Source organism: Corvus moneduloides, chromosome 22 (genome assembly GCF_009650955.1).
Source record: "Corvus moneduloides isolate bCorMon1 chromosome 22, bCorMon1.pri, whole genome shotgun sequence".
Taxonomy (NCBI): Eukaryota; Metazoa; Chordata; class Aves; order Passeriformes; family Corvidae; genus Corvus; species Corvus moneduloides.
The window spans coordinates 1,157,808-1,171,559 of record NC_045497.1 but is presented as its reverse complement, the minus strand read 5'-3'; the positions used below and the strand labels follow the sequence as shown (position 1 = coordinate 1,171,559).

The window sequence follows — 13,752 nt, the reverse complement described above, 5'->3', positions numbered from 1 at the left end:
ACACGAGTAAGTGAAAATACCCCCCCCCAGCTGCCCTTTGTGAGCTGAACTGTGGCATTTGCAGGGTGGTTTCAGCCCCTGGGGGTGACTCCCTGGGGCAGCACTGCCTCCCCAAGGCTCTGCCCGGTTTCTGTGTCTTTGCCCCCACACTCCAGCACGGACAGGGCAGTACCTTCTTTTCATGATACTGATGTGCAGATCCTCCTCCTGCTTCACTTCGGGGTGCTGACCATTGCTCTTGTCGCTCTCCTCGCTGTCCTCACTGTGTGAGAAAATCGAGCTCAGCTCTTTCTTGGGGATCCTGGTGGGGGGCAGGGGGATCGTCCTCTTCTCTGCCAGGCGGCCCCGGTTCTGCGATGGGTTGGGATGGGGAGAGGGAAAGAGAAGACAACAAGAATTTGGTGAGGAATCTCGGACCCAAGGAGCTCCTCTCCGAAGCTGTCAGTCCCTGCAGGACCCACACTTTGCCCTGTTCATTCACTCTGCAAAAGGACTTTCCAGCAGAGGCACTTCTGTATCCAACTCTTCCACTTCTACCCAAGCCATGCACTTCCAGCCTCTCCTACCCTTTCACTCCCAGCCTGCATCTCATCCACACCGAGAGGAAGGAGGTAGCAGCAGAATCAGGCACCAGTCTCCATCTCCAGAGTATTTCCTACCAAATATCTGCACATCACCATTCAATTAAAGCTCTGCCAGTAGCCCAGGGAAGTCATGACCCAGGGCTGTAAAGGGGCACCTGCCTGTGCCCGCCAGCAGCAGGCTCCTGTGACACCAGGGAACATGCTGGAAACCAGGCAGGCTGCAGTGCCACTGCCCCACAGAATCTGTAATTTTAGCCAACAAAACCATGATACTGGGAAGGGAACCCCAGCAAGGGAGAGGCTGCAGTTCTGTGCATGTCCTCTGGACAGGGAGAAAGGTGTGTGAAACAGGGCCCAAAAATGCACAGGAACACTTAAATACTAACAGCTTCTCTGAAAAAAATTGATCTCAACTTTCCAAATAAAGCTGGCAAAAGGCAGAAGTCCTGGGAAAGCCAGTCAGGCTCTCTGCAGGGGAGGAACACTGATAGAAGAGCCCATGTTTTTTTAATTAAACAAATTAAGAACTTTACACAAATACCAAACAAAAACTTGTTTACCTCTGTCTATAAATTCCAGTTGTGGTCATTAAGGGCAGCCCTAATTGCTGTGATAACGAGCTAAACCCATCTGGAAGGCATCACCCCAAGGAGCCACACTGGCTTTTCCCACTCAGCTGCAGGTCCCAGCCAAGCACAGCTGGCTGTGAGCAGCAGCACCCAGGGGAGAGGAGAGCAGTGGGCCAAAAAGGGCACAAAAATGGGAAAATGTGGGGAAAACCATGCGCTTTATGAACTCTGCATCTCCTGCCCTCAAATACTTTTTGCGTTCAAGGTGTTTTTCCAGTCCTGCCCCTCTCCTGCTCTGTGCAGACAGAAAATGTGCCCCAAGCGCAGCCTCTGCCCAAAGCCACCTCAGGAACAGAAGCAAACTCAGCCAAAAGGGGAGAAGTTCCAGGGCTATTCCTTGTAAATCCCGGAATTCCATCCCCAGCAATGCAATTTTAGAAGTCCTGTTTGCGCTGTATTTTTACCCTCAGGTTTGGGGCGTTTTATTTCTTTATTTCCTACATCCCTCTGTCCCCAGAAAATTCAAATAGACTGAGCCAATCAATTTTGCCTTTTATACTCATCTATAGCCCGTTTGGAATCAATTGCACTTCCCTAATCTGTTTAGAGGAATCCACCAGCAGATACACATCACTTTCAAATTAAGCACAAAGGTAGCCAGAAGCCTGGCCCAGAACATCCTCCAAAATCAATTGTCTTGCCATTGACTTGGAAGGGCTCTGGTCCAAGCTGCAAACACACAAACCTCTCCAGAACACGCCCAGCATGTCCCCAGTGAGGAGCTGCTCTCCAGACACCCCTGTGGGGGAACAGCCAGGCAGGGCAGGTGTTGATACAGAATTATGGCCCAGGAACCCTCCAACAACCCCAGCAACACCAGAGAGGAGCCAAAGGTGTTTCCCAACACTGATTCAGCTCAGGAAACCTCTTGGAGGTTGCACCCTCCTCTCCCAACACAAGGATTTCCCCAGCCCTTGGATGGGGAGCAGAACATCCCTTTTCCTCCCTTTAATTAGTGTAACCAAACATCTCTGCAATTCTCCAAAGCCTCTGCGAGGGCTGAGTGTTGAGGGCAGTGCAGAACAGCCTCGTGTTCGAGGGCTCCCCTCCCTTCATACATTGTTAAAGATTAATTTTGTGGGTTATGGCTCCAGCTAACGAAGCACAGCTGGAGCTGGAGTCAATAACCCTCCATTCCCCCGACAACTCAGCCCCGCTCCTGCGTCAGCCCGGCCCTCCCTGCTCCACCCTCCCAGGGTTTTTTGACACCATTAATTGCTTTCATTGCCTCTCAAAAGTATTGTCAGGGTGGGGGGTGGCTTTGTTTTTAAAAAATCACAGACAGGAATATTTCCTTTCCCCGGGAAAAATCAGATGGGTACCAGTGCCAGTTACCCGAGTCCAGAGATGCAGCTGCAATTAAAAAACAAAACAACAAGAACTTGGGAACAGCAGCAGGTTCTGGGAGGGGAGAAGTCTGGAAGCCTGATCCTTCTGCCATGCAAGGAAAGGAGCATCAGAAAGATGGAGAACACTGGGGATATTTCTTCCTTTTTGGAGAGATGGGGAAATTCCACTCTGTGTGGCTGAGTAGGGTCAGCAGAGTTACAAAATCAAATCCTCCTCCCCCCACCCATCCAGCCCCTCCTGGCTCTCCCCTGGAGCCACATCCTCCCAGCCAAGAATCCCAAAATCCAAGGAGTTGCATAAGAGCCCTGGGAGAGCTCGCAGATGGAATGAGGGGCGGAGAGCTCGGGGCTTGGGGGAGACACAGGAAGGGAGGGGAGGGAAGGTTTCCTGCCCTGGGAGCTGCTGCAGCAGGGTCAGAACAGCTGAACGCCCTGGTGTGACACCGAGAGGCAGCCAGGGAAGGGAAGAGCCCTCGCTGGGAGAGTCCCTGGTGAGCCTTTAATTGATCCCAGCCATGGAAAGGCCGAGAGCTCCGAGGGCTGCGAGGAAAAGCAAAAGAATGCACATGAAAGCAGAGCTTTGGCCAGTCCCTGTGAAACCCTGGACAGCTGATCCTGGAGGGAAGTGACCCCAGCAGATGAGCAGGTGCAGTCCCTGTGGACACTGGGCAGCCAGGCCAGGGCCAGAAAAAAGGCACAGAAATGCAAATGCCCTGAGAACTGGCTCACATGTAGAAATATCAAAGCTGTTTGCAAGATGATTCACGTGCCTGTGATTCAACCCTCAAAAATAATTACTACTGGATAAAAAACCTGCAGAAGAAACCAGCCCATGCATCCCTTCTACATATGTAAAGCTGGGAAATACAGGGAGCAGGCAGGGAATGCTGGGGGGAGGTAAGAGGGGAGGTTTGTGAGCTGCTGGGAGCGGGAGAATTCTAAATCTCTTCCATATGTGAAGGAAATCCTCAAGCCCAGACAGCATTTTCTCTCTTTTTATTGATAATAAAGATAGGGAAAAGGAAAGGGGGAGGTTCGGAGAGCCTGGGATATTTTTCTTTTGCTTTTCCAAATAATAAACCTGGTGGAATGGCTTTAATTAGGGAAATTACACAGCAGTGGGGACCACACATCCCCCTGTAGAATAACTGGCAGAGTTTGCATTTACCTTCAGCTGTGATTAGCGTAAACACCTCGGAGAGGGTCAGGTTGCCTTCCAAGATAATCCTGCCCTGTCCCCTGGGCCTTCATTAGCCCTTCCAGCCCAGTGTGCTCCCAGCCCCACTGTTCCAGTAGCAAATCCAGCCCAGGCACAGCTCTGCTGCCCTGGCCTCACCAGAATCTGCATCCAAGCAGAGGTCACAGGCAGGAGAAGGTGGCCAGGCTCTCATCCCACCTCCCAGCCCAGTGCTCAGCAATGAACAGAGCTCCCGAGGTGTCCCTTCCCCTGCTCCTGCCAGCCACAGCCACAGCCACAGCCACAGCCCAGCCAGCTGGCCACTGGCAGGTTTATCATCCACCATCTCCTCCCAGTGACACCAGTTATTCCAAACCACAACTTCCCTGAGTAATCCCAAGCAGCTCCCTCGACCTCCTCGTGCTCCGGCTCCTGCTGTAAAAGCCACCACCAACACGTTCCCTGCCTTCTACCTGTCCCTCCATCCTCTTTAGAGGGTTTATCCTGGTTGTGCTGGAAGCTCTTTGGGCAGAAGATGACGTGTGGAGGCTGAGGCTGCACAGGGAAATTGGGTCCTGCTATAATTGAAGAAAATATGGAAGTTTTAACCCAAAAGAAAGTTGCCCAGAAGGGAAGCTGCAGCTCTTCCCATCAATATTAAAAATGTGATTTTGTGAAGCCCTAAAGAAACAGATGAACAAGATCTGTGAACAGAAGGGAACATTTCCCATTTAGAATCTCTCAGTAAGTTAAAAAGCCCAAAGGATAATTTGTTAATAGAGCGAGAGCTACGCTTTTCTGGGAAAAGCCAATTGGAATTTCCAGTCTTTGAAGGGAAGTAGGTCTAAGATAGAAAATCTATCAGGCCTTTGGAGCTCCCTGTTTTCAAAAACACTTTGGAAGAAGGCTAAAAAGTGTCCTGCTCTTTGTTTTCTGTGTCTGTTTCCACATCAAATGACTTTGTCCCTTTCAGCCTGAGGTTGCAAAGAAGGAAGCAGAGATGTGAAGCCAGGTCCTCAGGCAATATAAGTCAGTTCTGATGGAGCAAAAGTCAACTTACACCAGCTGAGTGTGGAACACTGTTGCTGTCTCCTAAACAAAGGCAAAACTTACAGATTTTTCTCTTTTTTCTTTCCTTGCCTGCTCCTCCTCTCTGGTGAAGAGACAAGGAGCAAAAAGGCGTGGATGCTTTCAGACATTTCCCCTTCTCTTCCCACACCTCACTGCTGCACCTCTGGAGCGGCAGAAAAACAAGAGAGAGAGCAGAGTAATGGTCCAGCACTGCCCAGGTGTCAGTGCCTCCCTCCAAAGGCTCATCACATCACATCCAACAGCCTCCAGAGAATCTGAAACCCTTCCCCAATAGGAACCTGACTTCTGCTTTTCTTCCTCTCCGGAGACACACCCTTAACGCACTTGAGATCCTTGGGATTTCCACGCAGCCCAAAGGAGATGGGCCCAGGCCTCGCTGCAGCCTTTTTGTTCTTTTCTCTAAGTCTTCACTGTCACAGAGAGCAACTCTCACAGAGATCAAACAGAATCGTTGAGTTCCTCCCCACAGCCACAGTTCTGCTGTAACAGAAACCATCCCCTCCCTACAGCACCTTCCTCACTATCACACACAGAATGATGTAAAACCACCAAAAAAGGCTATTTGCCCCTCTCCCCCTTTCCCTGGTACCTCTCCCCTGATGGGCTGTACCCTTTTCTGCAGTTTCACTCCTTTTCTCGAGCCTGGTGTCCCGTCCCACGTCCCTCCCACCCCACATTCCCTATGCAAACCTCAGCCTCCATCCCTGCTCTGCGATTTGCCTGCCACACCTGGGGGATTTCCCAGCAAATTGTATTACTTTATTTGGTCAATTGGCCTACAAATTGATTTTCCTGTACAAATAATGAACATTTATGGTTATTTTCCCCATAGACTGCTTTATTTCACGTGTAACAAAGACTGATTTCCTGCAGGTTTCGAGACCTGAGCATATGAGCTGCAGTTACTGTGACCCCTGGCTGATGGATGGCAAAGGGCTCCAAGCACAACTGGAGGGTTTTTGGGTTTTTTATTTTTACCCTGACTACAGAGAGAGGTGGCAGCTGGAAGCAAATGTTGGTACCAGACTGAGGAATTCTACAGAATAATGGGAATAAATTGGTTTAGAAGAGACTCAGTCCTGGGATCAGGCAGCCACAAGGCCAGGCAAATAATGCAGGTGAAGGAGCTGGCACAGAGGCCAGGGCTGGTGTCCCAGGCAGGGATGGCAGCATCCCCTGCTCGTCACAGCTTTTGGGGACACCCTGCAGGGCCTTTCTGTCATCTTCTGTTATTTTGGAGGGAAGAGGAGGAGGAGTCAGGGAGGCTTCCAGGGAAGCAGCTGGGATGAGGTGCCCTGGCGTGATTTGTGAGCAGGGACTGCAGGATTGCTCTGCCCTGGCCTCCGGGGAGGCAGAGCCACAGCAGCAGCTCCACACACACATTTCATCCCCACTAATGAGGGAAGGACTTTGGAGACAGAGCCTGGAGCGAGTTTGGAAGGTCAGTCCCGCAGGTGTGGGGACCACGGGGCTGGAGCAGGGCACCCAGCGCAGTGACTCTGGTTTGTCTGTCTGCAGGGGGGGCTACCAGCCCGAGGGCTGGGGGCGATGCTTAATTTAATTCCTCTTGATGGCTGAGCCAGGAGGGACGGAGGCCTCAGAGAGGCAGAGCCAGGGAGGTTTCTCAGGTGAATCTGATTGGGGGTGGCCACAGAAGAGAAAGTCAATTAGTCCGGCTGCCTGCAGCTCCCCAGCCCCCGCCCTCGGGGGGGGGCTCGGCCCGTGAAGTCTGACTTCAAATCCAATAAAAAATTAACTGCTTCTGAACAACTGCTCGACATGCCTCCTTAGAGTGCTGCTACGTGCTCCCAGCTGCAGCACGGAGTGAATTAACGAACGGGGAGAGAGGCTGAGAGTGCCAGGCTGAGGAGCTCCGAATTGCTGCCCCGCTGGGGGATCCCCTCGGCCGGGGGATCCCTCCCTTGTTCCTGGCTAAGGACAGAGCTGCCTTCAGCCCGTGGAGATGCCCAGAGCCCCGGGAAGGTGGCTCACACCTCAGGGCCCTCATCCTGCCTGGCCCCAGCACAACCCTGCCTGCTCTCAGGTGTGTCCTGCCGGCACTGGGGTCACTCCCAGCACCAGAACCACAGGTCCCTGGCACACTGTGTGCACCAACAAACCCAAAGGATAACCCCTGTAGTCTCAGAAACACCAGGAACACACAGCCAGCAGGCTCAGCATGTTGGGAGCACCAGCCCGTGACCACACGATTTACAACATTTGTGTTTATAAATAACACTGGGAAATGAACGACCAACACACACAGTGGCTTCCCAACGAGCACGGGATGATGCAGGGAGTGTTGGGAGTTGTATGTTTTGAAGGTGAACACAAAGAGAATATTAAAAAAAAAAATAATAATACAAGAGAGGTAAATAATTCATCAAAAGAATGAAAAACAAGCTGGAAGGGGAAAAAGAAAAACAGCAATGCCAGAGGGAAGAGTTTTCTGAGAAGGTGAAGAAAACCTAATCTCACCTGGGAGTGAAAACCAGAACCCAAGTTAATTGCAGTAAAACAGGGGGAAGTTTTAAAGGTGAAACGATTTATCAGGAAATGGTGTCTCCCCTGTCAGGCACTGGGGAATCTCCCCAGGGTGGGAAGCAGAGCTGGGACCGCGGGGCCGGGGGTGGCTTCCAGCAGCACTGACACCATGGACAGAGGCTTCCACCAGCGGCGCAGCAGCACAAAGCCGCTCTCACCTGCAGCACCGGCCTGCAGGAATTCCAGCAGCTCCTTCCACCCAGAGCCCCCAGCCCTCGGTCTGTTGTACGCACACCCACAGTAACACAACGTGCCCACAACTGTTTGTTGTGAGTCTTGGAGGTTTCCTTCAATTTTTAAAACAAAACTGCTGCAGAGAAGGGGCTGGATTTGGACGTTTGCTGAGGGCCATTCTGCAGCTGCCATTCCCTGCTTTAAATCACAGCACATCTGCAAAAAAACCCAACTAAAACCCACACAGTTTTCAGTGGGAACACCTTGGGTTTCTCCTGCACGAGTAATCCCCTCCAGGCTGGGGCTCCTTCCCGTGCTGGAATGACGCTGAGCCGGGCTTGGAAAGCCCCTGGATGGGCGTTCTCCTGGATAACTGCAGGTAAAACACACCTGTGCCGAGCTCCCGAGGAGGGGAGCCGGGGCCATGGCTGGCACTGCTCCCCTTCCATGCTGACGTGCTGCACAGCAAACTGCAGGCCCAGGTTATTATTTACTTGCTGATTTTCTGGGCCTGTTAAAACAAAAAGCCCGGCCAAACACAAGCTCTGCCAATTACGCTGTGCCAATCCTAATCCCCCCCCTGCAGCTCCAGCAGACACAGACTCCTCGGAGGCCTCCTGATCCTCTTGTGCTCTGCTAAGCAGCTCTGGGTCACCCCGGGAGCATCGGCACTGGAGGAGGCTGGGAAAGGGAAAGTGAAATCCCACCCTGGGCAGGTTTTCCATCACATCTCCCTCCTGCAGGAGTCACCGCTTCCAGTCTACCGCTTTGGTTTTCCCTGCAGACACCCAGTCCCGAGGTGATGGTGCCCACACCTGCTTGAAAGGGCATGGAGAGATCCTGCTCCAGGAATTCCTGTCCCCAGCTCAGGGGAGCCCTGCCATGGACAGATCCTGCTCTAGGAATCTTTCTCTGGATTTCTCTCACTCCAGCTCAAAGCAAAAGCAAAATCCAAATGTCAGAGCACAGCACAACATCCCCTGAACTCCACAGTGTAATCCCTGCACAGGCAAAACCCAACTCAAACCCAGCACAGACCCAAATTCTGATGGAGAAACAGCCAAAATAAGGGTTAAATCAAACTAGGGTCAAACTCTTACACCCATTAGTTCTGGAGACACGAGATCAGGTCTGAGACAGCTCCTGAGAAGTAAATGCCCTATTAAAATAAACAGGGATCAGATGGACAAATCCCTGCAGATGCTTCCAGAGGCTCAGCTGGATCTCCCTGTGCGCTGTGCTGGGTGGGGCAGGTGAGCCATCCCCAAACACAGCAAGAGCAAAGCAACACCAGGCACTCCAAGAGGCAGAGGCCTGGCTTTGTTTGGACACTGGGTGCCAGCTGCAACTCCAGAAAAATCCCCTCTGAAATCACATTTAGAGTCGGGAAGGTAAACAAAAGACAAGAGTAGCATTTAAAAATACAAGTTAAACGAATAATAACTGTGGATTCTTTCACAAAGACTGCCAAGGTGGAATTTAGGAGGAAAGAAATTCGGCCCCCTTGGGAGGCCACTGATTGTTCGCTGATCCCTGTGGCTTCCCGGGTGTTATTTACCGAGCCCAGGAGGGCAGCTGGGACAGGGATAAGGGAGGGAGATTAGGAGAGCTGCACCTCCCCGGGAGGAGGGATCCCACACAGGAGCCCTGCTGGCACCACTGCTGCCTTTCTCACCCTGGGAATGCGCTTTTGGAACCAGGAATGTGCACTGGGAGCTCCTGAGCTGCTGCCTCTCACCTGCTGTCACAGCACAGCGGCTCCCAGAGAGGGAGAGCTCCGAAGGAAAGGGTTGGGGCCACCTGAGCTGCTGAACCTCCAGCCCCTGGTGCCTCCCCTTTCCCCCTCCTTCTTCTTCCCAGACAAACTTGGTACAATTCTCTGCACTGTTAACCCAGGAAGGCTCCAAGTCAGGCTCCTGAGGCTTTTTCCTCGCTGAATTTTCCGTCTGGAATGACTCCCACACATGGTGGGTAATCCATGAGGTGAAGCCAGGGATGACTGAGATGGGCCAGAAAGGCAGCTTTGAATTTGACTGCATGTTTAATTAACTGCATGGCACTTACAAGCCAACGACAGGCTCGTGTTCTATAAATGTGAAGTAATTAAATAAAAAAGCACAAGCTAAAGAATAGTTTTGTATGTGCCATGCATATTCAAATGTTCAAATAATGAGTGTGATATTAATAAAATGTATCAAAGTTCACCTTGATATAAAGCAGATTTCCTGGGCTGTACGTAGGGTACAGCTGGGCCTTACAAGGGTGGCAAAAGCAATACAAAGAAAAAACAAAATCTCTTTGGAGGGAAGCAGCCACCATCGTGTTTGTGGCATTGTGACACGGGGGGAACCCCATTTCCAGCTCTTTTCCCGGAGGATTGCAAGGGATCATTTCCTCTCCTCATGCCCCTCTTCTCCCTCACCTCTTCCATGTTTAAACCAGGGGTTTTCACATTGAGGGAGGATAATGCAGCACCCAGAGTGGTCCCTGTGGGCAAGAACAGCCCAGCCCTGCTCACACTGAGTTCCAAGAGCAGCCAAAAAGCCCCAAAAGCACCTCCTGAAATGCCAGCCTGCCCCCAGCCCTGCTGATGTCACGCCTCCTCTCCAGCTCTAATTACCAGGATTCTCTGATCAAGGTGGAATTATTTGCTGATCAAGGCTGTTATTGATCGGAAGCCGCCGGCCTGCTGGGATCAGAGTGAGTGGCAGAGCAGCCCCCAACAGATTAAACACTGCCAGAACATCCAGGGAGGCTCGGAGGGAAGAGTCTCTCTCCCTGCACATCCCTCAGCATATGGCAGCTTTCACAGCTCGGGGGAGACCGAGATGCTCCGTGCCAGGCAGGGCTCACACTCCCAGCCCTCGGTGCCAGCAGCGCTGGGGAGGCTCCTCCGAGCAGAGAACTCCGCTGGGGAGGGAGGGAGCAGGGCAGGAGGGCAGGAGGGCATTTCCTGATGGAAATAATCAGGGTTCAGAGGCTCCACGCTCCTCTTCTGTGCACACAGCCCTGCACTGACACCTCAGAGCAAACACCGAGGGAGGCTGAGGCTGTTCCAGGAGCCGCAGCCCTGACAGGACACGCTGGGATCACAGCTTGGTACAACGCAAACCCACCTCGCCTCGGCATCTGGGGCCAGAGCGGGAGCCCTGACTGAGGGACCAGGAGAAAACAAGAGCAGACAGACAGACAGGAGGGAGGGCTGGAGCAGCAGCGAGGTGGGGAAGGCTTGGCTCTCCCAAGGCAGCCCCAGAGCCTTTTTTTGGGAGCCTGGCACAGCTTTCCATCACCCAAAGGCACAGCTCGGGCTGCGGAGCGGCACGGAGCACGAGGGGAGGCTGGAGGGACAGCACCACTCCCTTCCCAGAGCCCAGAGCAGCTCCAGCTCAGCCCCACGCCGGCTTTGCCATCATCCCAGCTCTGAACAGGAGGGGGAAGGCAGAAATCCCACTGGAGACACAAAGCAGATCCCAAGGAGTGACAGGCTTTGGGACATTTCATCAGCACAGCATCAGGGGAAGGGTCTTTGTAGTGGGGAAGGCCTGTCCTGCCCCACCCATCAGGAAGATTTTAATCTTCAATAACTGCATGTGTGATTTTAATCATGCCTTCATTCACTGGAGAACTGCAGCCTGGCTTACTGAGGACAGGAGGTAAGAGTGGCTTCAGCCCATTGTTAGATGGCAATGACAGAACCATCGGAAATAAGGCAAAAATAAAAATATTCAGTACATCTTTTGTTTCTGCACTGGGAGGAAAAGCCAGCTCTGGCATGGCATGGACATGCAACACTTTTCACTCCAGCAGTGAATTAGGAGGTGTCCAAACAGAAACTTCCAAAGTGATACAGGTTTAAATCAGCAGATTTGGGTAAGTTGCTCTAAAAGGCTTTTGGGATACTTATCCAGGGAAGTTCTTGAGACACTTCACTCAGATTTTTAATGAGCCTCAGAACAATGAGGAAATACAAGGTAAATGGGAAAACACAGCACTGTGACTGTATTTTAAAAAGCTTAAGCAGAATAATCCAAGTAATTTTATAACCCCCAGGAGAAATAATGAAATACAGGAAACCGAACAAGTAATAATAAATTAACAGAGGGTGATATAATTTATGCAAATTAAAGCTTGTTAATGGAAAAGATGTTAAACCAATATATCTTTTTTTTGCTGAGACAATAGTGCCAGCATAATGTGCTTGGATTTCTGCGAGGTATTTGCTCTGACACCACACAACTTTCTGAATGTGGAATTAGAGCCCTGCAAGGGAGAATTCTGCCTGCCTGAATCCTCCAAACAACCTGGGCTGGGGAAGGTGTCCCTGAATGAGATTCGAGGGCTTTGAAGTCTCTTCCAACCCAAACCACTCCAGAATTCCATGATCCTAAAAATGAGCAACTTGTTCTGTTCTCCTGCTGGTGAGGGTGGGATTATTCCCAGTGCAGAGCAATTTGCTCTGAACCCACCACTCACACCCATTTCTCAGCCTCCTCTGCCCTTCCCTCTCTCTCACTTTGCTGCATCTCAGTATTTCCTTATGATACGGGGGGAAAAATGAGTTTTCACTCTTGTTTCCAGAGCTTGCCATGAAAAGCAGTCCAGGGGGTTGGAGGAGTCCCACCACAACACCAAAATTACTCTCAAGATGGAAGTTTTTCAGCTAAAGGAAAAGCACAGCAACTTAGGGCACATCATTTCAAATATCCTTTAAACACACTTTTTGCAGATTCTACAGTGATTTAAAGACAACAGCAGACACATCAAAGGCAGAACTAAATCCTCCCAAAGCAAGGATGATTTTTGCCCTCTGCACACACCAGGGGACAGAAATGCTCCCCAGCCTCACGGAATTACTCTTAACTGAATTTATGCCTGAGAAATCCATCATAGCAAGGTGAGACTTCAAAAAAAAACCCCAGATCCACATTGCTGATACAAACAAGTCCAGATCCAGACCTGCACGAGCAGCTCTTGAATTTCAAGCCAAAGATGTTTTAAGAAATCCCACTGTTAATGCAGGGATTAGAAAATGAATTAGATTTTAATTCAGAATTAAAAGCATTCTGCTGAGGAGCAGCCAGGCTGCTCCTGCCCTGCAGTGACACCACGAACTGTCCATTGGGCCTGCAACACCCTCAGCAGGGGTGTTTGGAGCTGCACCACCAAAAAAAAAATCGATCTGAATAAATCAACCCTCTGCTCTGCAAGGGCCAACACAGCCTGAGAGGAAACAGGGCTGCTTGAGGGCCAGAACACCCCAAATTTTCCATGCTCTGCTGGGTGCCCTCTGGTGCACAGCGGATTTTGATGCAAGCCCTGCCAGTCTGAAGATGAAAAGGAAGTCAGCAGAGTTAAACCGAGGTAAATCTTGGCTGATTGTGATCAAAGTCCACCCTGCACTCACGTTTTAACCCACACTCACTTTAGATGTGAACATGATGTTATCGGTCCCACTGCAGCTGAGCAGGAACATGCCAGGCATGGATGAGGTGCCAAGAGTTTTGGGCATGGAACACACAAGGAACAAAAAACTTCCCAGCCATTCATAACATATTTTTATGTGTTTTCATTTTCTTTCTTTAACTCTAAAACATTATAATACTTAAGACTAATGGTGTGCAATGTTTAAGTAACCCCAGTGTTGTAAATTCCAGTGCATTGAATCATCCCGGAAGAGCCTTGCAGTGCCTTCCTTTGCAAGGGCACTTTAGGGTTAAGTGGGTGAATCACAAGGGGGAAATAAAAGAGGAATTGATATCATAGTCCCCTCTGGGAGAGGAGAAAAAATAAAATTAAAAAAGGCAGGTCTGTGTGGTTCACTCCGTGCCACAGAAAAAGAGATCTCAAGAAACACAGCTGTGACGAACAGTGGGGAAAGTTATTGATCTAAAAGAATTCATTTTTATTATAAGGGCTGGTACTTTTACTTATTTAATAAAGGTCTGGCGTCAAATCACTGTGAATTTCAGGATTATCTAATTCCATCTAATCTCATTCAATCACTGATGCTCCAGACTGTAGCAGAAAGGAATGTTTGCCCTTTCCTGTCTTCAGGGGCCATCTCTGGTTGCCCTGGCAACACAGCAAAAGCAGCTCCCTCAGCCAGTACCACCTATCACATCCATCTCTGGATAAAAGGCAGGGATGGGGTTACAGGGGAGGTTTTGCAATTTGATGGGCAGAGATAGGCAGGGAGAGGCAGA

General features: G+C 50.7%; 1 protein-coding gene across 10 annotated transcripts in view; it reads right to left on the bottom strand.

The window, feature by feature from the left end:
* The window catches only part of SAMD11 (sterile alpha motif domain containing 11), a 152,513-nt gene that overhangs the window by 61,979 nt on the left and 76,782 nt on the right, over positions 1-13,752 (bottom strand). For all 10 annotated transcript variants that reach the window (XM_032131840.1, XM_032131843.1, XM_032131844.1 and 7 more), the window contains one exon: positions 173-351. In XM_032131840.1, coding sequence (XP_031987731.1) covers positions 173-351 — 179 coding nt within the window. The remainder of the gene's footprint in view (positions 1-172; positions 352-13,752) is intronic.